We start from the raw sequence: 25,616 nt of genomic DNA on the forward strand, positions 1-25,616 counted from the left end.
TACACTTGTCAAAGACTCAAAATAAGAGCATGATCTTAGCAATGTGAAAATTTGGGAAGACTTTAAAGTCTCAGATATGGACTTCTTGCATTGCTGCTGTCAAATGATGGCATTCTTCAGAAAAATGAGCAGGATCAATAGGCTCAGAAATACCTGCCTTATTGTAAAGCTCGTTTTCCATGTAAATGTGGTGGTTTGTTCAAGATGAGAAGAGTTACCCTGTCGTTATCAAATTGCCAAGCTGAACTACGTAAGCCTTGATAATAAGGAACAGTAAATTTTATGATAGGCTTTTTCTTTTTTTTTTTTTTAATATGTAAATGTAGAACACAACAGGCTGGGTACATGCTAATCCTGCTTGTTCTCATGGCCCTTGTTCTGTGTAGGTAAACCTCTGTGCCTAGTTTTAAAAATCCAAGCCTTAGTCTGCAGTCTTAAAACCTCACAGTGGCTGCTACTGAAAGTAGCACTGCTTCTTCAACCACCTCCAAATGCCAGACAGGTCTTTGTTGTCAGTATACAAAAAATAGCCATAACCTTTAGTGTCTAAGGGTTGAATGGTCTTAGGGTATTTGTGTGGACTAAAGAAGCCTCTTACAGTGTGTTTTGGCTTTTTAGTGTGACACATGTTTTCCCTGAACTGTTAGTTATCACCTATAGAAAGCCATACCATAACTGTGGTACAAAGGTAAGTGCATTGTGTTGCTTTCTGTAGTACAGCATTTAACTTGGCTCCAATTTGCAGGAGCTAATAAAGAGCTCATTACTATAATTTCCCCAGGTTTCCAAATCTGAAGAAATTAGTGTTTAAATGTTGCTCAGTATTTTGGAAGCAGAGAGTTGCTCTACACGATGTCATTCTCCAGCAAAGCAACGGAAATGAGGGACCACTCACAATAGCATTAATCTTACCCTCCTTCCAGGTTGTTTTGAGGGAAGCTTCTCCATGGAATCAAAGCCAGTGGAGCAGGCATGTGGTTAAAAAGATAAAAGGGCCCAAGTATCGAAGAAGCTTCATTACACAGATACCTTGGTGTCTAGGGGGTTGGAAGGCAGCGTCTTTTTTGCACCTTTTGTGGTGATACATAACTCTTTGTGCTGGAATACGTGGCCTTATTCAATGGCTATTCTATATTAACTTTCCTCAGCGTGCAGCTCTAAAGGTAAGGCCTTGCTTATTGGTTATAAACAGGATAATTTTATCAACTGTTGGAGATACCTCCTCTTATCAAATAACTGAATGCTGATTAGGCAGTGCAGTGTAGGCTAGTTGTGGTTTACACTTATTAAAGCATAATTACAGCTCAGACAAGTTCTAATGTAAATGCTACAAGCACGTCACTGGCTCTATCATACAGCAAAAAGAAAAAAAAATGTTTTGATCACCAGGCCTTAGAAAATATGTAAACTTACATTAAGAAAACTCATGTGATCTGTATTTTTCAACTTTTGCTCTGTAATTTACATCTGCTCCAGGTCTGTTTGGAGAATAAAGTTCAATTCACTAAAGTACTCAAGAGCCGCTGACGCCAGTAGGAGATTTTCTGTTGACTTCAGTGAACTGTGAATCAGATCCGAGGAGATAAATCCAGCTCTTTCTGAAGTCAATAAGAATTAGTGCGATACTGGGATCTGGCCTAGGTCTTTACGAGGTCATTTCCAGGTCTTCCCTAGAAATTGGGTAAGTGGGCTTTGTGATACTGCCCAGGCACAGAAAAGGGATAAAATCTGCTTTCAGGGAAAGTTGCAGGGATGTATGAGTCACTCCTGAAGTATCAGGAAACGATGCAAGGTGGGGCTGTGACATGCACTGTGGTCAGCAGATCAGAGAGATGAGTGGAGAGAGCATGATCAGTGCTATTGGAGTATTTGGCAATCTAGCTCTAACTGAGATTCTTCAGAGGCTGCAGACCTGATCGGTTTTGGGTGTACCCTTCTGAAGATAACCAAGGTCTCGTCCCTAGAAAATAGGCCGTGTATTATACCAAATTGCAAAACATAGTCTTACTAGTGTTTTCCCAACAAAATTAATGACTTTTGAAAATTCATGATGACTTTTAACTGGTTAAGGCTGACAAAGTTAGAAACAACCAGAAACAGTCTTATGATCAAAAGTGCCAACAGGTTTTTCGGACGGTAGACATTGCTACATACATCATCTGTATTATAGACTTGGTCAGGAACTTTTTATTAGGACAGTTTTAGAATGTTTGTGTTCAACTTTTTTTGCAGATGCACCATCTGCATAGAATGAAGCCTTTGAAAGGACTGTAGGAAGAGGACAATATTGAAAAATTATATACAATATCTTGTCCATGATGTGTTTCTGAAGATTCCATGCCTTCACAAATCAATATATGCTGCTGCTGCTCAAAGAAGTGTAATAAAACTGGTGCTTCTGCATATTTTATTTTTCCTGCAGGTTTGAAAACCACCATATAACAGGTAAGTTGTTACATTGATTTGAATAATGAGAACATTTGGAGTCATGGAGAGCTTAAATGTTTCAGCCATATGGGGCTGGTCAAATATAGAGCCAATAAAAAAATAAATGAGCAGTCATGTGTCTTTCTGCTAGACTGTCTAACTACTTCTGAACACTGTAAAAAAGCTAGTTTACACGTTTTGTTTATTTTTGGCCTGTTTCTAGATCATGACTTCCTTTTCTTTGAATAATAACAACACAGTTTATAAATGTAACTATGTTTGTGTATTTTGCCAAAATTGTCATGCACACTGGGGGTGGAAATTAGTTCAGAGGCAGTGGCAACGCTCATAAAGCTCTCCTCAGCTTCAGAAGCCCACAGCTCGGTTCTCTGTCAGGCTGGAGACCTTTGACTGAAAGTAAGAGTATCTACTAAGAGGTAAAGGGCTGTTGGTTCAGAGGTTCATAAAACTAGGCAGGGTGTAGCCACAGGAGAGAAATGCCAGGCAATTAATGTACGTTCTATTTATGTCTTTGAGGATTATAGAAACCAACCCGTCTGATACGTTGTGGCATCTTCATCTCTCTGCCAGGGCTTAGTCTTAACTCCGGTGGGTGGGGTCATTAACAGGCTTGTCATCCTTGTCTTTACTTACCTGAAAATACATCTCCATGGCTCTTATACCTACAGCGTTTTTTAGAACATCTATTATCAGCATTCAAAGCTGCTTAAAATGCACAGCATTAGATGGAAAAAACTTAATAACTCTGCATCCAGACTACTTCGTAGCAGAGAGGCAAGCCCATTAATTTCATACTGTGCCCAGTCCTTCAGAACACTCCCTGGTTTCGTAGAGTTTGGAAAGGGCTCAGAGGAAAACACAAGATCGCAAGTTGTAGTAAGAGAAGCTCCGTTTACACTAAAATTGTTTCAATTCTGACATCTAAGATACTTTTTTTTTGCCCTTTTAGCCATTCTCTGTGAAAGAAGATACAGATGGAACTTTGTCAAAACACTTGTTAAAAACTGTTTGAGAGAGTCCTAAGTAGTTTTTAACATGTTTTATCGCATGACAACATCTCTGCGCAGTAGGCAGAACCAAAGCAGATGGTTATACAGACAGATAGTTGTCCCGTCTCTCAGTATGGCGTTATCAGAAGGCACATTAAGTACTTTTCTGACAACCTGAAGGTGTCTGCCATTAAATTTGCTTGTGTCGGACTTGTCTGTATGTACAGGTCGCTACAAGGCTAGCTAGGGTGTGGTTTTACAGTATGTCAGGTAACCCACAGCAACAACCTATGGACACAGCTGTACGCAGCAGTAAGCAGAAGACATTTATTCCTCAACAAAAACAGGGTCACAGCGTGCACACAGGCAGCTTCCACGGAGCAGCTAACATGCTGGAAATCCCCACCCACTCTTGCCTCACTCTAACGTCTGTGTGTAGTCATACCCCAAGCAAAGGTGAATAAATACACCCATGAGTTGAGCAGAAAAGTCTCATCCCACAAACACCATGTAGCGTAACACAACGGACAGCAGAGAGTGGGGTTAAGAGAGCCAGGTGTTTCATAGCTCACAGAATGCTTTTGTTTTTTCTCGCTGAAATAAATGGCTTTTGTGTTGTGCCTGCTTTCCTAGTTCATGAGTTTCCCTTATTTTTTCAGTTAGCAATAGCTGTTACCAAAGTTCATCTGTTTCTCTTTGCACTTTAATTTACAGCCCTTGTACTAGTGGAGTAATTACAGAGCCCATTGGTTCTTGGGAGGGGCGTTCAATGTTTAACAAACTGTGGCAACTCTAATTTAACTGTGTGGAGCCTGGACCATTGGATGGGAATGAAAAAAAAATTTCCAGGCTCTTTCCAGCTCCCATTTTAACTTGTCTGGTTTTAGTCTCCAAAGGGCTGTCCTTGAAGTTCTGCCTTCCCACTACTGAAACTGATGCTATTCCTTTCTTAGCAGTATGAGGGGATTGGAGCCAAACTATTTGCATATGAAAGTAATTTTCCCTTACTTCAGAAATTATAGCTACATTACTCTTGATTAATCCTTTCATGGGGTGAGTCTTCTGAATGCCATGCCATGAAAATAAGGCTCTTGACAATAGAGAAATTGTCCTGTCTTAATTACTACTGTTGTTTCATATTATAGGGGCTGTGGTCATGGACAAAGATTCAATTGTGTTCAACAGTGTAAAAACAGAGAATAAATAGGTACCCTGTGTTTGAAAGGTTGTGATCTGAATTATGTGACCAGTAAACTGAGAGGTAAATCTAAACTTTGGAATTGGAAAACGGTATGAGAAAGATTTGATGCAATTTACACATTTTGCCCAGTTATAGAATCATAAGCCAGCTCGCTAAGAGTTTGAAGGCTCTCACCTATTCTTCATCCACTCAAACGGCTATTGTTTTAAAAAATACTGAACTCCCCTTCAGGAAAAAATTAGGACAGTATTTTGAAAGCAGCGAAGTTTTTCTACTTTTGATCTCCCTAGATAGAGAGATGTATTTCCTGCATAGTAAGTTGCTTAGATCTTTCATGGTTTTGTGTACTAATGTGTGCATATATATTACATCAGTGAGACTATGCATTTGTGTTATTCACTAGATGTGAATGGAATGTTTTCAGCTAATGTGATTTTATTAAAATGGTTTTTTAAGTAAAATTCTTGAAGTTTTATTGGTTCAGCTACATTTTCATCAAGAAGATTTTTGAAGTCTAGGGTTTGCTGGTCGTTTCTGAGAGGAAAGAGGAGAAAAATACAAGCTGAAGAGTTCGCATTTTTCAATGCGAATGTAGGCAACCCAGTCACTCTGCGCAGGCGCAATACCCCGGCAGCGCCCTGGGCACGGCCGACACACACCTGCTCCTTGCTCCGGCACCTGTGTCTCAGGAAGCCTGGTGCTCTTGGCAGCTGGAACAAATGGCTCTACAGTCATGGTGGTATAGAGGAGTCCTGTTTATTAGTGCTCTTTGCGCCATACAGCATGAAGAAACAGCATGGGCACAACTGGGTAACAAATAACCGTGGTTATTAAATACTCGCCAAAGCAAAATACAATCTCCAGTGGCTTTAAAAAGTTAGAATATGGTGGATGATGTCAGAAGGTTGAAAAAAACACTTAAAGGGGTACTGTACAGTTTATCTCCTTTCCCTTTAGCGTAAAATATGCACTCAGACTTTTGAGTTACTGATGTTGAGAGATACGTCATTCATCACTTGCCATTTTGTGACATGATGGTGAAGACATAATGTAGTCTATCTCATCTATTTATTTTGACAAAGTAATTGGAACTTTTCAGATAAGACTACTTTGTTTCATTTACAACCAGCACAGAAGTACCAATCCATAAAACTTAAAGGCTTCCACTGTCTGCTTTGAATTAGTTAAGTTCATACAGGATATATCAGTCTATTTACAGTAAAAAAGAATGGCAAGTTCAAACTTATGTCCCCAGTACTTTATGTAGATTTGCTGCTGCAGAGTACTTCGCTGTTTTGAAGTATGCAGAAGCAGCATGTTTAAACATGCACTGTGTTTGCTGGCAGTCTTGACATTCTTTTACCATTTGCTGTATTAGTCTAGTCAGTACACTTCTTGTTCACTACATAATTTCTAAATGATTTTTTTCTGCTAGTTCCTGAATTTCTGAGTACCTGAGAATAACTACAGCTGTTCTTGGACTTATGTATTAGAAAACCCTGCTGTATGTTTAGAACTTCTTTTCAAGTAAACAAAGCTGAAAACAATTTTCCTGTCCATTCATCCATCAATGACATATACTTAAGTGGCACTAGACCATTTGTTGTTCTAATCATACTGTAACATTTTTCAAAAGCAAGGATTTAGCTGTAAGGCACCCTTCCAGTATCCTTACTTGCTACCTCAAGTAGCAAACAGGTAAGGCATATTCAGTCCGTTATGCTTAGTCCTAGCCCAGGCACCATGATGCCATAATGATTTGTTTCACACAACTCATCTACATCCTTACTCTCTCTTCCCATGTCAAAAACAGGTTTCTGGTGATAGATGTGGGTTCAGGTGGTTTATCTGTTCCTTTTTAATTTACTGAAACTTGTGTGACTTGCTACACCCTTTATTCTGAAAGACTTAACCGCATGCCCAACGTTTGCTTTTTAGATGAATGCTTCAGTTTCATTATGGTCTTTAGGAATCAAGCTCTCAGCCTGCGTGCATTTCATCTAGAACATATCTGATTGAGAAGCTGAGTTCCCCCCAACAAGGTCAGGAGTCATCTTTACAGGGAAGAGATTTCCCCCCCCCCCCCTCTGTTTCACAGTCTGCAGTAAGTAGGAAAAGTCTATAATTGAGAAATACCTATTTTATTTTGAACAATGATCTGTATTTAAAAGAACCAATGTTTCTTCTTCATGACTGACTCTGAAAAGAAATACCAGGTATTTTTCCTATGGTACTTTATCTTTCACTGGAAAGGATATCAGAGGCCAAAGGCAGTTTTCCTACCTCACAAATATTAAAAGATTAAAAAACGAAAGTATGTATATCCTAAATATAATTTATTAAAATACTAGCCCTGTGTTTTTCTTCAGTAATGCTTCTTAATCTATCTGTAAACAACTCAATCACTAAAATTTTTAAGTTCTTTTTTTGTTTAAAGGAAGCAAACTTCTCTGCACTTGCCTTTTTGGACCTAGCTACTGGGTACCTATGTAACTATATATCTCATATAATTGAGTTCCAGTGCATTTATGGAAATTTTTTTTTTTGCAAAAATAAGATTTTGTAAGAATCCCAGGTCTTTCAAACCCAGGTCTTATTCATTTTATATATATAAATATATATATTAAAAAATCAGTTCAAACTGTGATAACATATAAAGATGAAAAGTAGCTACATTGATTTAATGTCCACCTATAGGAAGGATTAGGAATTAAGTACAACATGAAATCTAGTGTATTATACTAGACAAATGCTGCATTGTCTGAGTTTAAATTGCTGGTGGTGAAACAGTGCCCCCTGATGTGCAGCAAGCTACTTGGAAATCACAAAGCTACATCCTTCCAGATGCTCTTGGATGAATTCTTCAACAACCTTCTAAAAACTGTAGTTAATAATAAGCAAAGTTGAGAACCAGTTAAGCCCACTATATCATGCAGAGGATTTAGAGTCAGGTAAAGTTCTGTTTCCTCATTGTCACTGTGTTCAGACATCAACCTTTCCACGCTGATGTTTTTCCATGACGTTTCCAAGTTGAATCCTTGAGTCAACCCCATCTCAACAATCCTACCTCAGGCTGCAGAGTCCTGCAAGGAAAGAAAGGTCAAGTTGCAGACTTTCTCACAGCTTTAGTTTCATTAGAGTCTGAGCCAAGGTTATGCAGCTAATCTGTATGAGAGCAGAGCCCTGGGTCCTGGGAGGTAGAGGACAGTACAGTAGGGGTTAGAGAGTCACAATACCTGTTGAATAACTTGATTGTAACAGATTTTTGAGTGAAAAGAAAAAAAAAACTTTTAATATTTTGTTGCAGAACCACCAGCTCAAAAAATATTTTACAAAGGGGAGAGCTACAGCAAAAAAACATACAAACTCTGGAAAGCTCCGTGTGGATAAATTTCTACATTGTAAGCCACTTTTTATTGATATGCCAAGGAATACAAATGTGAAGGTGTAAAGAATAAGAAGCATGCACTTCACAATTATCGTTGCAGTTTTATGTTTTGCAGTAGGGCAAAAAAATGACAGAAGCTTGTTTTCTAGTCTGAACGGTTTAGATGGTTATGTGGAAGTTTCTGTAACTTACCCGTTCTTTGTTTTCCACAGTTATGAAATGAATGCTAATTAACTGAAGAGTGCTTTGAGTTCCTTAGATGAAAAGTATTATGCAAAAATAAAGAACAATTTAATGCAGGGTAACTTAACCTGAACACATGTATACGAAGAGAGAACCTCAAAGAAACAGACTTTTGCCCAACTGATATATTTGGTATTATCTCCGCCCTGCTGCCAAGTTTCCTGATTTCAGCCTATTCCATAGAGAGATGTTAGTTCGTACATTTATCACTTGATATGTTTTTTCTCTCTCTAGAGTGCACGATCAGGAACTTGATATGACCTTTCCGTGAGTATGCTCACTAACTCAGAGCACCTAAATAAAGGTATCTAGCAAATTATTAATAAAACATGAGGAAGGATTAAAAAGGCTTCTCTTCTCATTACCATAACAAATGAGACTAGTTACACTTTAATTGGCCTGTACAGGGGGAAACAATGAAATTGCACGTATTTCTTGCCATCTTTCTAGAACAAACCTTTAGCTCTTGTAGCAAAAGACAACAGTAAGATTTCACACCGAATCTTACTAGGGAGGGGAGCTTTTCATTCTTGTTACATTTCAATAGACTGCCTTAGACTAACTGCATAATACTCCGTGCATTAGTTGCTTCTGTGGAAAAGTAACAGCAGGGTATATTGCACCTGTATTTTTAATGATCTTTAAAGTTAGGTATGCCTTCTTCCTCACGTCCTGCGTCTCCCAGGGAGATGTTTATCAAAGGAAGCTTTTACAATGTTGTTGGGCAGCTGAGAGACTGAAGTCGAGTCAAGTTTGCGAATAGCTTGTGGTAGAGGAAAGAGCAACGGCCACATACGCAGCGCTGCAGAAGCGGGACGCTTCGCCGCGGGCAGCCGCCTGGCCCAGCGCCCTCCCCGCTCTCCCCTCACACCGTGCCGGCAGCGCCGTCCTCCGCCCGGCGCCGGGGCCGCCGCAGCGCGCCCGCTCGCCCCAAACGCTCCCTCGGGACGCGAGGGTGAAGCGGCACCGTGGAAAAGAGACGTGTCCCGGTGCCGACACACCCAGAGTGACCGGCCACGCCGGTTTCGGGGCTCACCTCGTCTTGCGTGGGAAAGCGATGACGTGAGGCGGCCCAGCCCCTCTGCGGGCACCGGCCGGGTGACTGACGCGGCAGACCCTGACGAGGCAGACCCTGACGAGGGTCGCGTCATCGCACGGCGCTACGACATCAGCTTAGAGCTTTCTAGACCCCTGAAGCCAGCGTGCCACGCTTTGCGCACCTTAGGGCGCGCCTTTCCGGCTTTTCTCGGTGACTGTGAAGGACGCGACAGGCAGCAGGCGTACAGCCGCCCCCTCCTGCCTACCCCGGCGCCTGCCTGCCGACCGCCCGGCCCGCGCTCACCTGCCCGGTCGCCTAGCAACAGCCGTGCCTTTCTCTGATTGGCTGGCGGGCCCTGGGCGGGCTCCGCGGGAGCCGCGCAGCCCAGCGCCCCCAGGCGGCAGGAGGAGGGTAGGGGAGGTAAGAGTGCCCCGCCGTCCGATTGGCTGAGGCGGCTGCCTCGCGCGCTCCGATTGGCTGCGAGAGGCGCCATCTCGGGCTGCGCGGCGAGGGGGCTGTGGCGCGAGGGGCAGGCTGCTGAGGAGAGCGGAGGGGCCGGGGCCGGGGCCGGGGCCGGGGCGGGGCCGGGGCCGGGGGGGGGCCGGGGCCGGGGCCGGGCCGGGGCCGGGGCCGGGCCGGGGCCGGGGCGCCAGACCTACTACCTGCTGGGAACCGAAAGAGCGTAATCACACCCACACGTGAGGGGCTTTTTTGTTGTTTTATGTGGCAGCCAACTAGGAGCTGAAGAGCCAGGTAGGCTGCTATGAGCCGGCCTCAGACAGCCCTATGCTCTGTGAAGGGACCTACTGAAGAAGTAAATGCATTTGCTCCCGCCTAAAAATACCTTTCCTCACACGCCATTTGGTATCTTGATTTTTACGGTTACAAACACCTCAGGTTTGTTTCCTTGGTTATGCCTTCAGGGTATGTCCTACTTGAAGGACAAGTTTTATTCCCAATGGCTATAACAAAATGTTACAAAAATGAAGAGCTCAAGACTTTAATTTTAGTCTTATATGGCTTAATTATGGTTCTGCTGCATTAAGTCTATTAATGTTCTTTTAAGAATACGCAATCACAAATTGGAGGGCAGGAATGGAGATTTTTTGGTAGATCTAAGTAAGTGTGTAGGGCTATCAGGATCAGACAAAGAGCAACTTTTTCTGGAAAGGATTTTTTTCCATTTTTCAAAATTTTGAATGGAAAAAGAAAGATTGAAGGCTCCTTCCACTGAAAAAGAGCTTTATCAAATTAGAACTAAATTATAGAAGTCTACATAGTTGCTTAGGGCACATGACTTAGATTAGATAATTAGTACTGATAAAGTTAATTTTTCTATCACCTGACATACAAGCTCTACTGAAGTGCTTCATTTAACAAAAGAAATACAGAGAACTACTGCTCGAACTGACTATTTTTGTAGTTAATTTCTTCTTCTTTTTTAACAGGAACCTTTACTTACCAAAATGAGACACAATCTGGTGTGTCAGACACCTCCCACTGTCACTGTTCATGTAAAATCGAGTGCATCCAGATCACATCAACAAAAAAAACTTATTAGACTAAAGCGGCCTGCTTTTAAAGACCATGAAGAAAATTGTGAAAAAAAGGTTCCTAGTCATAAATATAAATGTCCAAAGGGGCCATGTCTAGTTATTCAGCGCCAGGAAATGACGGCTTTCTTTAAATTATTTGGTATGTTAATAATGACAGATATCAATGTATTGACTGAACAGTAGAAAACTACTAAGCAAGTATGTTTTCTATACTCAGTGATTTTGGGAGTGCTTTTTATATAGATACTAATGGCCATGTCTTTGTCTAAATGTATTTTGTTGTTATATTTTAGTGTATAAATATTTAATGCTTAAGTTAAAAATACAAGAAGGGCTACCAAACTGATGAAAAGTATCTTTTTAAATTACAAATGAAACCAAGGTGGTATGATACTTCCTTTTATGATCATTACCCTTCCCTTTCTATTTTCTCTTATTTCAACAAATACATGCAAAACAATGTACATCTTGTTTTACACAAGGCTTAAAAAAGGCTGGACTCCCAGTCTTATAAACATGTTATTTATTGTGGGAATAAACATTTAGGAGGAGAAGTGGAATGGGAAGAAAATCTGAGGAGTTGTAGCATCTCTTGCATTTGTGTCTCATATAAAGTTTTGTATTTATTTAATTTAGTGAAAAGATTAATTAACAGTGGAAGATTACACTTGGTTTTTATTTGAACCTTAAATACAGAAGTGATTCAGAGAGAGTTTGCGGTAATCCTATTACAGTACATGTTCACAGACAGTGATGCACTGACCACAAATAATCAAGCAAGTATTGCCTTATAAAGGCTGTCAGGTAATCAAGGTGCAGACATCTCAACAGTCTATAGTTCATCAGAAATAATGGTATGCTATTAGATGGAACCACTTACCGCAGGAAGAAGTTACATAAATAGAAAAAATACTGGTGATTTTTCACTTTCACTTGCTATTACTGAGAACGAATGAAATGCAGTCACTAGATTTTCCACCTTGCCTTTCTGGTAGTTTGTCTTTTGTTGCTGAAGTTTTTTTCATATCTAATCTCTTTTCCCCGTCAGTTTCTCTGTTCTCTACTGGTGGGTCTAGCTTCTTTCCTTTTATTTGGTTTAATAAAAGGACCATCTGTTATTTATTTACAAGTACTTTCTAACAAAAACAATTTTGGTGTTTGAAATGCTACAGCTTTCTTTTGTTGCAGATGATGATCTAATCCAAGACTTCCTTTGGATGGACTGTTGCTGTAAAATTGCAGACAAGGTAAGTGTATTTCCTTCTTAGTTAACAGAACATATATTGAGTTAAAAATCTGCCCTTAATCCCATGATACTGTAATGCAAGTACAGATCATAATTTTTTTCTAATGTGTTCATATAGAAGCTTCAAGAAACTCAATTTATGCTTTCCTCATTGATAAAAATGATCAAAATATCTTGGTGCAAGATAAATGTGCGAAGCATAGGAAATTATATACTGAAATAATATATTGATACTTCATTTTACATTTTAAAACAGTATCTCTTGGCAATGACTTTCGTTTATTTCAAGAGGGCTAACTTCACAATAAATGAGCATACCAGAATCAATTTCTTTGTCGCTCTGTAAGTACTTTTAAATTACCTAGTTTTATTAGCATAAACTTTGCGTTATTTTATTCCTTTGTTTATGCCACTGACAATTATGATATATGATGAGACTTCTTTAACGAGTGTGTAGCTGTTTGGGTTCCATTATGAAGTATAGAAACATAATCTACATACTATATATAAATAGTGCAAATCCAACATTCTTCCTCTGACGACCACCAGTGTGGAACAAGCTTGAGCAGCGGTGAGGGGTTGTTTGCGTTGGTGTAGTGATACATAGTGTGGCATTCTGCCTACCAAACTACATCTGTGAGCTTTTTTAAGCGTTACAAGAAATACATGCAGGACAATACATGGCCACATATACGTGGCTCACGCTTCCTGTTATAAGACCCTATTTATATTTTTGCCAGCCTTTAGGTCATTTGTACCAAAAGGTTTCATCATGATACACACCTCAGGAGTAACTTTTTATTAAAGTTTCTGTCAACATGATTTAAGTCAACTGTAAAAATGTTGCTAGAGAATTTCTGAGAACTTTTTTGAACAGTTCTAAAATTTCTATACTTTGAAACAGAGGTGCAATCAGTAATCTGTCTTTACCAAGCCTATATAATCTCTCCATATTTGGCTATACCTACAGAGTGATTCAGCGTTTTCTTTCATAGTGTTATGGTGCTCAGGTCATCTTTTTCCATAATAGCGCTTCTCAGATGCTCTGATTTGCACACTAGTGCGGGGAGAAAGATGGCTATTTCTTCTGTTGTAAATGGTATTCTGGGTAGCATCCATAGAGCATGGAGGAGGAAGTCGTCTGACTCCACTGAAGGGAGAACAGCCAGGCCAGAAGAGCGACAGGATTAGAAAGGGACAAAGGGTCTGGTGAGACTGGGACTAGAGGGAATATTGGGGTTAGGAGCAAGTGAGAAAATCAGGGAGGAGACTAAAAGTCGTAATTTTTTCAGGTATGATTTACAGGAGTTTAGTATCTGGTGGATCCAGAGGAAGTAAATATTTTCCTGTTGTCTGAGAAGACCACCCAGAACCAAAAGTAGCACGTAGTGAAGGAAGGCAGACATATGGACATGAAGAAAATCATTTAAGGTTTTCATTTATACATGAAAGTAGACCTGTATTTAGTTGTTTGCTGCTAATTTAATGCAAACAACATAATTTTCCAAGAATAGTTAAAATCCATGACGTAGAAAATGTAAAGTTTAAGATTTCATAAGATAGTTTTAAGCTTTATTTAGAGAATCAGTCAGAAACTGTTCATTTTACTACAAGGATATCTTGCCAGTTTGGAGAAAGCTGTCAGGATATGTTAGTTCTTGCATATCTACTAATCTAGGAGACTCTAGGGTAAAGCAATTTTTATAATAGCTTAAGTTAAGTTTTTATTTACAAAGGATACATATGGAACTTTCTGATTAAGAAAATACTGTACTCCAGAGAGAAGGCTGTACTTTGTTAGCAGTTTTTCTCACAATACTAGGAAAAAGAACTACTTCAATATTACATCTTTGAATGTTAGAAATCATACTAATATAGTGATTTAAGACTGAAAAACATTTACAGACACAAAGATATATATATTTGAAGGTATCTGGCAAATACAGTTGAAGAAGACGATGAAGAATCAAAGTATGACATTTTCCCATGGGCTTTGGGAAAAGCCTGGAGAAAGCTCTTCCCTGATTTCTTAAAGTTAAGAGATCAACTATGGAGTAGAATTGACTACAGGGCTATTGTAAGCAGACGCTGCTGTGAAGAGGTAGGGAGGGTTTTAATATTGTAGATGCTGAAACTACAACAATTAATACCAGCTAACAATCTAGCTCTATACAAATAATTTCTTCCCTAAAGTGTGTAGACAAGCCATGGGAAAGAAAAGATGCAGCTAAAATGTAATGGTCCGTTTATCCTCCATGAAATTTTTCTTCTGCATTTAAAATAGATTCTTTGAAACTATGCTTTTAAGGCAAACCAGAATATTCTACATTGCACTACTGTTAAAAGTGAAGTTTTTATTGACTAGAATCTGTCTACTTTATGCAAATATTTTTTTTTTATTGACTAGAATCTTTCTACTTTATGCGAATATTTTTATTTAAAATTTACCATCGGTTGTTTCACTTCATTCACTTTAGAAATAATTTTGTGCGTGTGTGTTTGCTTTACAAATTCTAAGTTTGTACACAAGTAAAACCTTCAAATAAAAATCCCAGCACCTCAGGTGAAATTTTAATCCCTTCAAAATTAGTAATATAACTTCAATTGACTTTTTAAGGTAAGGGGTTTTCACTGCGTTTAAAAAAACCTCAGGACACAGTTCTAACATTCTCCACTATTAATGCAGTGTTACAACCTATGTTTTTCAAACATATTAGGAGGGAAAAAAGACATTCCTCACTTTTGAGGTGGAATGTATCTGTCTGGAAAAGCTGTGTCATGTTCTAAGAACATAATGTTTACTACAGCTGGTGGAAAAGAAAATGTCGTTTACTGTAGAATCCCATCTCTGGGGATGGGATTGGGTGCTTATGGGAAAAGTACAAGGAACAAGGCAAGTGTAGAATGCTTTTCTCGGCATACCTTCCCAGCTTCCAACGGTCATCAGTTCAGTGACGTTGTGAACTAGAAGATCCATCTAGTTTATGTTTAGTAGTTAGTAAAAGATACCATCTTCGGTCCAACATACAAAGCATAAGCTGGTATTTGTGATGATTCACATGAATCATCAAGGCTGTAAACTGTTGTGTTTCCACATCTGATTCATAACTCATTTACTTACTCATGCCTAAGGGAGCAAACTTTCTAGTGAGACAGAAGCAGATAGATAATAGATATTATCCATTTCAGCTACGTAGTATTAATTCTCTGCCATACATGAATTGGATCCCTTGTTTTCAGCTGTGTGTTTTCCTGTTATTTTTATGGTTTCTGATGTAACGTAGGTTTCTGCTCTGATAGGTGATGGCTATTGCTCCAACACATTATGCATGGCAGCGAGAACGTTCTATGCACCACAGCGGAGCTGTGAGAAACTACAACGATGATGAAGTACAGCTGCCCCGAGGACCTAGTGCTACTCCTACAGACTGCCTGCTTTGTGGTAAGAAAGGAAGATTTGTACGCCTAGGATTATCATCATCTTCCTCCTCATCTACTGGCACTTTGGAGATGATGGAATTACATTCATCCCAGAACTTGAAGGACACCTTTCCAACTGAAAAAATGCTTGTTGACTCTCCTTTTTATTATGCCCAAGGTATGGTTTAATATTGCAAATAATTTTCAATTAGTTTAGGCAACTGAGGCCATATTTGCCCTTCAGACTACTGTAGGGACTACTGTGTCCTTCTTGGTATGACAAGACATGATCTCTCTGTGTCAGCAGACATCCCTATTACAAATGCAGTTACCTTGGCAGAACTGTGCTTTTACTGCCATAGTTTCACTTTCATTTTCACATCTTGTCTCTTGACTTCCTGGAAGTACCAACTGCTTTATATTCTGAGTCTCTTCAAATTACCTTCATCTACTACGGTAGATTTTGGGTTGCGTTCCAGTCCATTTAGGCATTTATTACTATTCTTACATTATAAATTAAATTGAGAATCCTATTTTAAACACTTAGGATTGGCTACAAGAAGCAGTAAAAATACTGGTGTCATGAGTTAAAAGAGTGTGTGTTAATGTGAGTTAAAGTGCTCTTGTTGAGAACACTGTTTTCAGAAAGGGCAGGCTGCTCAGTTGCTGTCATGTTTGGACATACACTTAAAGGAAACTGAATTGTGATTTAACCTATCTCAGTTGTTGACAAGAATTTACACAAGATTTCCTTTTAAGATTGGGGTACGAGTAGAAAACAATACAAGAATTTATTGTGAAAATTGTTTTATGATGTAATTGAATCTCTGCATATTAATCTACTCAAAATAGCATCCCGAGCCTTTGTATGAGAAGCCCCCATTACATACAGCGGTTATTGGGCAAATGCTAGTTGTTTATTATTAAGAGTGGAACACACCTGACATGTAAACTTCCTGGGGGAGCTGTATAAGGCCTCAGTTTTGCAAAGATACTTTCATGTGCTTAACCACTGCAGAGTTCGTAGTATACTTATTTAATACAGGGTTACAGTTATTTATAGCTCTATTTTTTATTTGCACATGTTCTCACTAATATCCAAATTTTCACTATTATAGTAGGATTGTGTTACTGCTTTTGACAGCTTCAGTACAACTGTGATTCTCAAGGGATCCCTCAACTTTGAAAAATTTGGCATTTGAATCTTCCTTGAGATACAGAACAAGTCAGGTGTCTACAACATGTCATTTAATAAATTTAATGTGTTAAACATCACCATGTGCTTATGTGGGGACTTATGTGAGACCCTAAAAGACTTAATTTTAAATCTTTTTTTTACTCGAAAGATCTTGCTTTTCATATCTGACAAAGGTCAGAAAAAATTATGTTTATTTTGACTGTTTGAGAATGCTTTATACAAAGTTCACAAATAACCAGGCAACTTTCAGCGTGGGTGCTGGAAGTGAACCAAAGCTATGCATGCTAACAACTGGTCTTTCTCTTGAAATAAGCACAGCTTTATCAAGAAAACAAATTCAGTGAATTTCAGTTTCTTTTAAAAGCACAACTGTAAGAACATTGTTCTTAAAGAAACTGATAGCCACCAGTTGGTAGCCAGTGAAGTCAGAAGCTGCTTCACTTGCATTTCAAAGGGCAGACTTTGATCCATTATTTTCCTAATAAATTTTTTTCTCCTTATTTCTGGTAGACTGTCAGAGCCTGTCCAGCAAAAGGAGACCAGGTAGTACCTTGAATCAAGACAAATCCATGGATTGGTTTACAAGCAATGAAGAATGAAATACACCCGATGAGACAGAAACAGGTACTGTGCTTTGCGGAACAATCTGTGTTGCATCACACCACCATACCTGATGATTCTGTTAAAACTCCTCCCTTTAACTAGTAGGTGGGATTTCAAACTCTATATGCAGTAGAAATCAAAGGAGTCATTACTTAAAAGTTACACAACTTGCAAAATGTAGCAGCTACTTTGTAACATTTTATTTTATTCTGATACAATACTTGAATTAGCAGCCAACATCTCAGCAGCATCAAGAAAGCCCCGGTCGAAACTTTCTCAGCTTCGTGAGGAAAGCTAATCAAAAAACAAAACAAGTTACTATTTCAGTATTTCAATATACAATGATTATTTTATTATTATGAGTTTTATGATTTCATGATATAGCAACATGTTAAATACTAGTGCAAAAAAAAAAGTATTTTTGAAAATAAAATACCACTAAACATTTAAGATAAAAAAACATTTTCCAAGTGTCTCACCTGAATGACCATCCTGCCAATAAGATGGTCTAGCAATGTAAGGCACCGAGCAGTATGTTTCAGCTTCACCAGAAAGTGATTCTGTGAGAAGTAAATTTTTTTTAATTCTTTCCAACAAGTTTAAAACATACACACAGACTAGAGTTGCCAATGCGCATGGATTATTTTTCCCTGACATGTTTTCATTTTCTTTTTGCTTCTATTAAAAGTGCTTTGTTTCTCACCTATCAGTACATTCAGACCTCTTTGTTCTACTATGGATTTTGCAAATCTATACTAGTATGAGACATCTTTTTTGGATTTGCCAGAACAGCATGATTACAAAACAGAGCACACTGGTAAAGTTTCTTCTATGGAATCCTTAAGCCCATCAGGGTCCTTTAAAGCAGCTACAGGATGAGTATAGAGGACTGAATTTTATTAAAAAAAGAAAAATTTGAAAACAGTAGTAGAAGGGCAGTCATTCTTTATTTGCAGATTGCAACTTATTTTTTATTTAGTCTAGATTTTTAATAAGATATTTAAACTTCAATAACCATTAATATATCCTTTTTCAAACCTGACAAGGTCTAGGCTGTCCAAAAGCTTGTCTACTCTTCACAATCGCAGCTGACCTAAGAAAAAAAATACTGCCTCTTCCTACAAACATTGCCTTCATTATATCCTTGGATTGTCAAATTGCAGTAACAGGATATCTCCTCAGCGATAACATTCTTACCATTGTATTCACTTTCTTTAAGAACTACTTCATCCTGAATGTGGATTTCTTCGTATTCCTTTTGAGGTGGCTCTTCAGTATTTTCTGGAGTTTCCACCATTTGGCTTGATTTGCAGTTCTTGATTTTAGCAGGGAGTACCAACCAATTCCTGTGAGTTACCTCAATGATCCTTTCACACAAAAAAGGGAGCTTGCAGGTCCGTATTCTGTCTAAAAGGTCAATAACCTGTGTGATGCTTTTGAAGAAACGCAAAGGATAAAATAGTATTTTGAAAACTCAAATCATACAATGTTAGTCTCAATTCTACTGCCTTTGTCCCATTCTTTACCTTTGAGGTTACACGAGTCCTTCAATTTTAGGGTAAAGGAGCTAGCAACCTGACTACTGAATTGGAAAACAGTACAGTTATTTTGAGGATGTCAGTAAGTGAAAACTTCCACTGACCATAATGAGAACATTCTCAAAGGAAAGGCCAAAGGATTCAGCCAAGTGTAACGTATACTGAGTGCAACTCCCTAAAAAAAATTACATGGGGAAAAAAAATAATTTCATTAAGCATTTCATTAATGCTGGATGTATATTGTAAAAGATGTTTGGTTGTGTAACTAAATCCTAATATGTTTGTAACGTTAGGTGATGCCTGAATAAATGTGGAAGTGCCAGAAGTAAATACTTACTTTGCTAAATACACAGCACACACACCACCCTGTTTCAGATGTGGGTGTACAACAGGCAGAGCACACTGAGGGTTAAGCATATCCAGAACTATCTGCAAGAGAAAGATGTTTTCCCAGTAAATATTAATATATATCTATCAATTTTTTTCCGTAACAACAATGGTTGAAAAACCAATGTTTATCTATGGAAAATGAATGCATACAACAGCAGTATGTAATCACAGACCAACTTTATTACTGCCTCTCAAAACCTTAGAGAAACCTGAGGTCCACACATTTACAAAGCAAAGTCCTTGCTACTTCCAAATGAATTTCTATTAAAACAGCAAGTAGTGTTTCACCAATGCAGGAGTCCTGTGTTAACATTAAACCTCCTACTAATTAAATTCCGTAATGTTGACATTAATAAAAACTTTTAGAAGACTACTTTTACTACCACCTTTGGATATCTAGTTTTCAAATGTAAAAAAAAAAACCCACAAACGTTAAAGTGCATCTTTATCATGAAAAGATCACGCTACAGTGTGTGTACTACAATGTCTAACTTGCTGTTTGTTTCAAGATTTAGAAAACTGTCGTTGGCAATTTATCCATCTTCTGCTAGAAAAGTATTCAAACTGTAAACCAATGGGATATGCAGTATCTGATCCTTCCTGTGGACTGTTACATTTAAAATTTTAAAAATTATATTTTCATGCTGTATATTTTATTTCTTTGCTCAAACTGTTTAACACAATTGTCGTTTGTTTAAAGCATTAAATGTAAGTAGTTTGTCTGCTTTACATGGAAGAGTGGTTAACACCTACCTGTTTTCTCCAGCACACTTCTCTTTACAAAATCTGGGTATAAAAAGCAGGACAGGAGAGCAAGCAATAGCATTCCTTACTCTAACTTAGGCCTTAGTTACATTGTGCGTTCTATATAGCTGATAGCAAAGTGTTTACATATTAATATTTTCAATAAGCTTATGTATTTTTCTTAAATCTAATGTTTGGAATATATGCCTTAGATACAAAAATATCCGTTTCTCCAAAATACAAGAAAGTAAGTTTGTCTTTGCTTACAAGACAGCAGTGATTAATTGTAGTATTTCTGTAATACAGGCATATCGCTCTTTCATTTGGGAAACTGTAACTGAAACCTTGAAAATACTTGTAGTCTGACAAAAAAAAAAAAATCACAATGTTTCTTTCATTGATGAGGATCTGATTGTTTTTTCTCATGTTAAACTAGATACGGGAATCCCATTGTGAGTGTAAGCACTAGAGGTTTTAATGTATGCAGAAAAGATAAATGTCAAATGGGGGGGTTGGACTTACTGCGTCAAGTATTACAGATTTCATATCTGCAGCAGCTGTTGAAATGTCTTTAAGAATGAAATCCACGTTATCTGGCCATTCTTCCATATGTCCTATTTCCCATGCAGCACGCCAGTGCCTGTAATTCTTCTTAGCTAAATTATGATGATCATCTCTGATTTCATAACTTATAACACGTCCTTTGGGCCCAACTAAAAACAAACAAGACACCAGACTTACTACTTTTCTCCCCTGTAATAAAGAATTTAGAAAAAAGTAGTGTAGTAAATAACAGAGTACACCTTTAAATCTCACCTTCACTTTAGGAAATAATCACATATGAAACAATCAATTACAATTTATTTTCTCTTTACATTTAAAACAAATACATGCAGATAAAGTGCTGGGTTAGTTCTTTTACAGACTGAAATCCATTAATCCACAGATGAAATAACGCATAGTTATAGTAGTACAAACTGTTCCTAAGATATCCTCCAGAAGTAACTCCCGCAGCAAAAGACGACTCGAGCATCTGTGGCCCTATCAATCTATGATTCTTCTGCTACAGCTGTCAGAGGTACCAGCCGAGAAAGCTGCAACATCGGTCACTACTCAGAGATGCTATAAAGCTGACAGACAGTGACTGCTCCTGTTGTTAATAAGATTTGAAACTGCTGGTTTTAAATTTTTTTGACAATCCTCGTTTTTACAAAGGTTTGCTACTTTCCATGCATAGTTCTTTCTCCATGTGTCCCTTCTTAGGGTTGGGGAAAGCCTAAGAAAACCCCCACACCTGCTCACTGATCTCAGCCCCACAGACAAGTTTTCCAAGTGTACTCTTTGATTTACACAGGCTTGTGTTACTTTCCTGTTACTGTTTGTAACTGTAATAAATTATTTTATTACTTGTTTTAAGTATAAATTTACTACCCTGAAATTTACCGTATGAGTCCAATACACAATGTTCTTCATAACGGAAGGATATCCAGGCACAGACAGCAGGGTGTGCATTGCTGTATTATTCTATCCTTGTATTACTCTAATTTCTCAAAGCTATCACATCATTAGCTTCTCCTTCTCCTCGCTACTTTTTAATGAGCAAAGGCAGCTTTCAGCAATCAGCAGCTCAGCAGGTGAGGTTCTGTGACTTTTTAAGCCATTTTAGGTTAGAGTCACCAGGCTCCTTCCCTAACCTATGTGATCCCACTGTGAATCCATTCAGAAAACTGAATAGAAGAAGGGATGGGTTTCCCAGCAGTCTCTCCCTGATCTAGCTCACCCTGGATCAGACAGAGGCCAGAGCCAACACGTAAGGAGGGAGGGTTTCAGCAGTGTCGCCTTTGATCACCTTAAGCCGTTGTAGAATTGCAGCACCAACTCCTTATTACTCAAGATTATCAGTTTAGAAATATTGGAAGAATAAAACTGTTCACATTGGGGGTCAGTGTTACTCCTTCCGCTCATTCCAAAAATTTCCTACTTTTTGAAACTGACTTCTTGAAAAATAAGGACAACTAATTAAAATAGCTAGGCAAAACTCTTCATTATTGTGAAGCTGCAGTATGTCAAGTTTGCATACATCATATTTTCCAGTTCTCAAAGATCTAAAAGTCATGGCAAATGCCACATTCTTAACACAGTCTTAACTTTGTCCTATTGCATGTCAGTAGTTTCTGGGAAAGATTAAAGAAGGAATGGAAAATAAAACATAAAACGAGAGTAATACAAAGAGAGATTAATGAAATCTGTTAAATCAATGAGAATTTTGGAAATTAAATACTTCCATGGACCTTGGTAATGTGTCCACTAGATTTAGATTCCAGCATTTACCTCTGTAGCAGCTATTTTTCTTGTTGGGTATCACTGTATTAAATGGTGGCAAAATTAGCCACCATTAGGAAAGAGCAAATCAAATCTATTTATTTCTGGGTCAATGCCAAATTGTGTTAAGCTGTGACTAACACTGTCTGTATTTGGTGCTGATTTAAGTTCAATAAATTTGAAGACAGCAATACAATCTCATACCTTTTTCTCTGTCCTCAAGATAGGACTGAACTGGCGCACAAGGATTGCTTTCTTCCCATGGATAGGGTTAAGTCTGGTGATGCCAAGGATTTTGCTGACTTGGCATGGTTACAGCTAAATTAAAGTGATCAGAAGGAACCTATTGGACAAGACTGAAGAAGGAGAGGAATAATCAGTAAGTCCAGGTGTGTTTGTATGAAATGGCCACAGTGGACTGAATACCCAAGGCAGAAAATAATTTGCTGTATTTAGCAAAAGCGAACTTTTGCCTTGGCCAACATCAGGTATTCCATCTCCTTCTTTGGATTTAGGGTCAGCCTGTAGGGGAAGATGGGAAAAGCTAACGACTCTTACTTTCCCTCTCTCCAAATGCATCTCTGGAAACAGAAGTGCTGATTTTCGTGTTCTGTTTTGTCAGCTTCTAGCTCCCACGGCAGCAATGGTTGTTTTGAGGATCATCCCATACTATCTTCAAAATCCCATCATGGAACTACAAAAAAACCTAGTTTATTGCAGAAAGATAATTGGAAGGAATTAAGGAATAGCAGTAGGAGGCAGAAAGAGGGAGGGGGAGCAGAGGTGCAACTGCTGACCTCAAAACCTGGGCCCAACATATATCAAGACCACCTGCAGCTGAGCAATTTTGGGGCAGCATTTAATAGCTGATCATTAAAATAAGCATTTTCAACTGAATTAGTATGCCAGGTGGAAATTACTGCAGCTAAAACAAAGGACTAAGAAGAACAAACTGCTCTGTTCGTCTCAGTAGGGGAACCTCCAGATTCCCTTTGCTGCTGCTTACATGCCCTCACCAATTTTAAGCTCCTGATGGATCTCAGCACTCTATTTTGTACCACTCACTGAGTGTAACCATTCCTAGTTCCTCATGTTATCCTCAGCAGTATGACCTGGCAGACAGGAGCAGGGTTGGATCAATGGCACTGGTAACATACTGGCTGAATACTAAACTTCCTCAGAAAAACTCATGTTTCTAAAAAGCCTTGTATTGTTATCCTGGAGCACGTGCCAAGGGATGGCAGATACACAGCATTGCTACATGGGAGAGCAAGAGAAAACTAATCCGCTGCCCTCAAGTTCTAAGGTTACTTAATGGACTTGAACAAAAAGAGCAGCTGATCTGTTCAGTTTGTCTCCCTCACAAGAGTGTCAGAGGAAGCATCACCTCCCACAGATACTTGGCTGGCTGTAAGTGGAAGTACTGAAACGTCTTCTGTCTTGAACTGTGGAATGATACAGAGTACAACCACAAAGGCAGCCCAAACTGTAAACATTTTACAAAGACAGCATAGTCTATAACAATGCTTTATAACACACATTGGAAAATAGTAAAAAAGAAATATTAGTGCTGAGGTTTCACAGCAGCTCAGGATACGGGGTGCTTCTCCTCCGGTTCAGTGACCACTGCTGGCACCCTCAGGTATTCAGTTACTTTGATGGTGGGGTGTCCACAAACCCCGTCTTTGAACATAAGCCTTCAGGATATGCAACTCGTGCTCCTCTGTTGTATCTGTCCAAGATGATCCATGATGAAGTTCCCATCTTTACCCTATAATATTGCAGAAAAGGGTAGTATTCTGCAATAGCAGAAATACATTTAAAAAAAACAAAGCAATTTGAAAACCAAATTCAAATGGTGCTCTGTTTCAGGTGTGTGCGAAAGCAATTACAGCAAACAATTGTGGGATTTTTGTTTTGTTTTTTTTCTTTCCTTAAGGAAGTTGTTCTATGATGAACGCATAAATCAAATTACTCTAAAATGTGGTCCACTAACAGGATACCTACAGATAAGATGAAGTTGAAGGGTGAAGTTTCACTCTTACTCACACTGCTGAGTGCAAAGGCGCTCTACCTTTTAGAGTGCTGAGACCTAGATCAAACCAGGCTAGCTATAACATGAAAAAATAACAGTGTGCATCCACATAAGCATTTTCACTGGTACCCAGTAATCTGATTATTCATATGGTCCATCAAGATGAGGAAAAGGAAACTGAGAAAGGCAAGAAATTGGAGAAAGCATCTAGTATGGTTAAGTCAAAGCCAACACTAATGATGGCTGAAACTCAGTTTTCTGGAGGGCCTTCGGTAATGCTTTGTACTACGGCCCTCGAAATACAGTCAAAACAGTTTGTAGTCCCTGCACTGGCTCTGGCACAATGTAATTTTCCTTTAAGTCAACAAACTATATATGAACACGTGAACTGCAGCAAAACCTTTAAGAACCAACCATAAGTATTTGGTCAAAAGAAAGGCAACATGCGATAAGGGAATTGCGCTGCCTCTGTATTTTCTAAAACCAGGTTCTCACCTGCTCTTGACAGAAACAAACTCATAGCACCAGACCCACTGCCAGTTTCCAAAACGGTGTCTCCCGGGTGGACATCCATCATCATTAAAATAGCACTTATATCCTACAGATGAGAAAAACACGGCACATTACTAGTCTTGGAAACTAAGGGTGAGAGTTGGCCTGTGACCTCCCAGTCACCAGCCAGCCCAGCGAGCAGCCAGTACCTTGGGGTAGGCGATGGTGGGCCCCCGCGGCATCAGCAGCACGTACTCCTCCAGCGAGGGCCGCCTTAGCAGCACCCGAGCCCCGGCCGACGTGCGCAGCACCTGCCCGGGCAGCTGCCCGATGATGTCGTGGTGGGGCAGGAGGCCACCGGGGCTGGCCAGCACTGAACCCGCTGCCAGCCGGCACAACAGCTTCAGCGTCGTGTTGTACTTCCTCCGCATCTCCGCCAGCGCCAGCTCCCCGGCGCGGAAAGGGCCGGGACGCACTCCCGCCTCCTCAAGAGGCGCCTGAGGGGCGGCCGCCGCCTTCTCCTCCTCCTCAGGGGGAGCCTGAGGGGCCGCTGCGCACCGCCCCACCGCCGCCGCTTCCTCCGGCGGCAGCAGCCGCCTCACCCGCTCCAGCGGCGACAACGACATCTCCCACGCCCGCCTCCGAGGCCTCCCGCCGGGGGCCGCCCCCCCATCACCGGAACAGAGGGCGGAGGAGGCGACCCGACGAAACCCGCGCCAGGCCCTCATAACAGGCAAGGCGGGAAGAGACCGTTCAACCGTAGC

The 25,616-nt window shown here is 39.6% G+C and overlaps 2 protein-coding genes across 2 annotated transcripts; one reads left to right on the forward strand and one right to left on the reverse strand.

The window, feature by feature from the left end:
• Positions 1 to 10,008: 10,008 nt before the first annotated feature.
• SPDYA (speedy/RINGO cell cycle regulator family member A) lies at positions 10,009 to 18,557 on the forward strand. Its single transcript, XM_050893859.1, has 8 exons — positions 10,009 to 10,061; positions 10,757 to 11,003; positions 12,053 to 12,111; positions 12,367 to 12,452; positions 14,040 to 14,211; positions 15,411 to 15,708; positions 17,239 to 17,352; positions 18,378 to 18,557. Exons 2-7 carry the CDS (start codon positions 10,775 to 10,777, stop codon positions 17,325 to 17,327), a joined length of 933 nt encoding a protein of 310 aa, XP_050749816.1. The 5' UTR covers positions 10,009 to 10,061; positions 10,757 to 10,774; the 3' UTR covers positions 17,328 to 17,352; positions 18,378 to 18,557.
• TRMT61B (tRNA methyltransferase 61B) lies at positions 17,490 to 25,532 on the reverse strand. The gene is made up of 7 exons (XM_050893858.1): positions 25,062 to 25,532; positions 24,856 to 24,958; positions 20,526 to 20,716; positions 19,207 to 19,298; positions 18,529 to 18,764; positions 17,811 to 17,891; positions 17,490 to 17,625 (listed from the first exon to the last, which is right to left on the reverse strand). Exons 1-7 carry the CDS (start codon positions 25,476 to 25,478, stop codon positions 17,582 to 17,584), a joined length of 1,164 nt encoding a protein of 387 aa, XP_050749815.1. The 5' UTR covers positions 25,479 to 25,532; the 3' UTR covers positions 17,490 to 17,581.
• Positions 25,533 to 25,616: the final 84 nt, after the last annotated feature.

This window comes from Gymnogyps californianus, chromosome 3, assembly GCF_018139145.2.
Source record: "Gymnogyps californianus isolate 813 chromosome 3, ASM1813914v2, whole genome shotgun sequence".
Lineage (NCBI taxonomy): Eukaryota > Metazoa > Chordata > Aves > Accipitriformes > Cathartidae > Gymnogyps > Gymnogyps californianus.

Bases quoted from the DNA above. Each gene is read 5' to 3' on its own strand.
- SPDYA (XM_050893859.1), top strand. From the start codon at position 10,775: ATGAGACACAATCTGGTGTGTCAGACACCTCCCACTGTCACTGTTCAT. The intron at 12,112-12,366 runs GTAAGTGTATTT...ATTTTAAAACAG, and splicing joins GCTGTAAAATTGCAGACAAG to TATCTCTTGGCAATGACTTT. The intron at 14,212-15,410 runs GTAGGGAGGGTT...CTGCTCTGATAG, and splicing joins GCAGACGCTGCTGTGAAGAG to GTGATGGCTATTGCTCCAAC.
- TRMT61B (XM_050893858.1), bottom strand. From the start codon at position 25,478: ATGTCGTTGTCGCCGCTGGAGCGGGTGAGGCGGCTGCTGCCGCCGGAG. The intron at 24,959-25,061 runs GTACTGGCTGCT...TCTCATCTGTAG, and splicing joins CCACCATCGCCTACCCCAAG to GATATAAGTGCTATTTTAAT. The intron at 18,765-19,206 runs GTAAGTATTTAC...TTTCTTCAAAAG, and splicing joins TGTGCTGTGTATTTAGCAAA to CATCACACAGGTTATTGACC.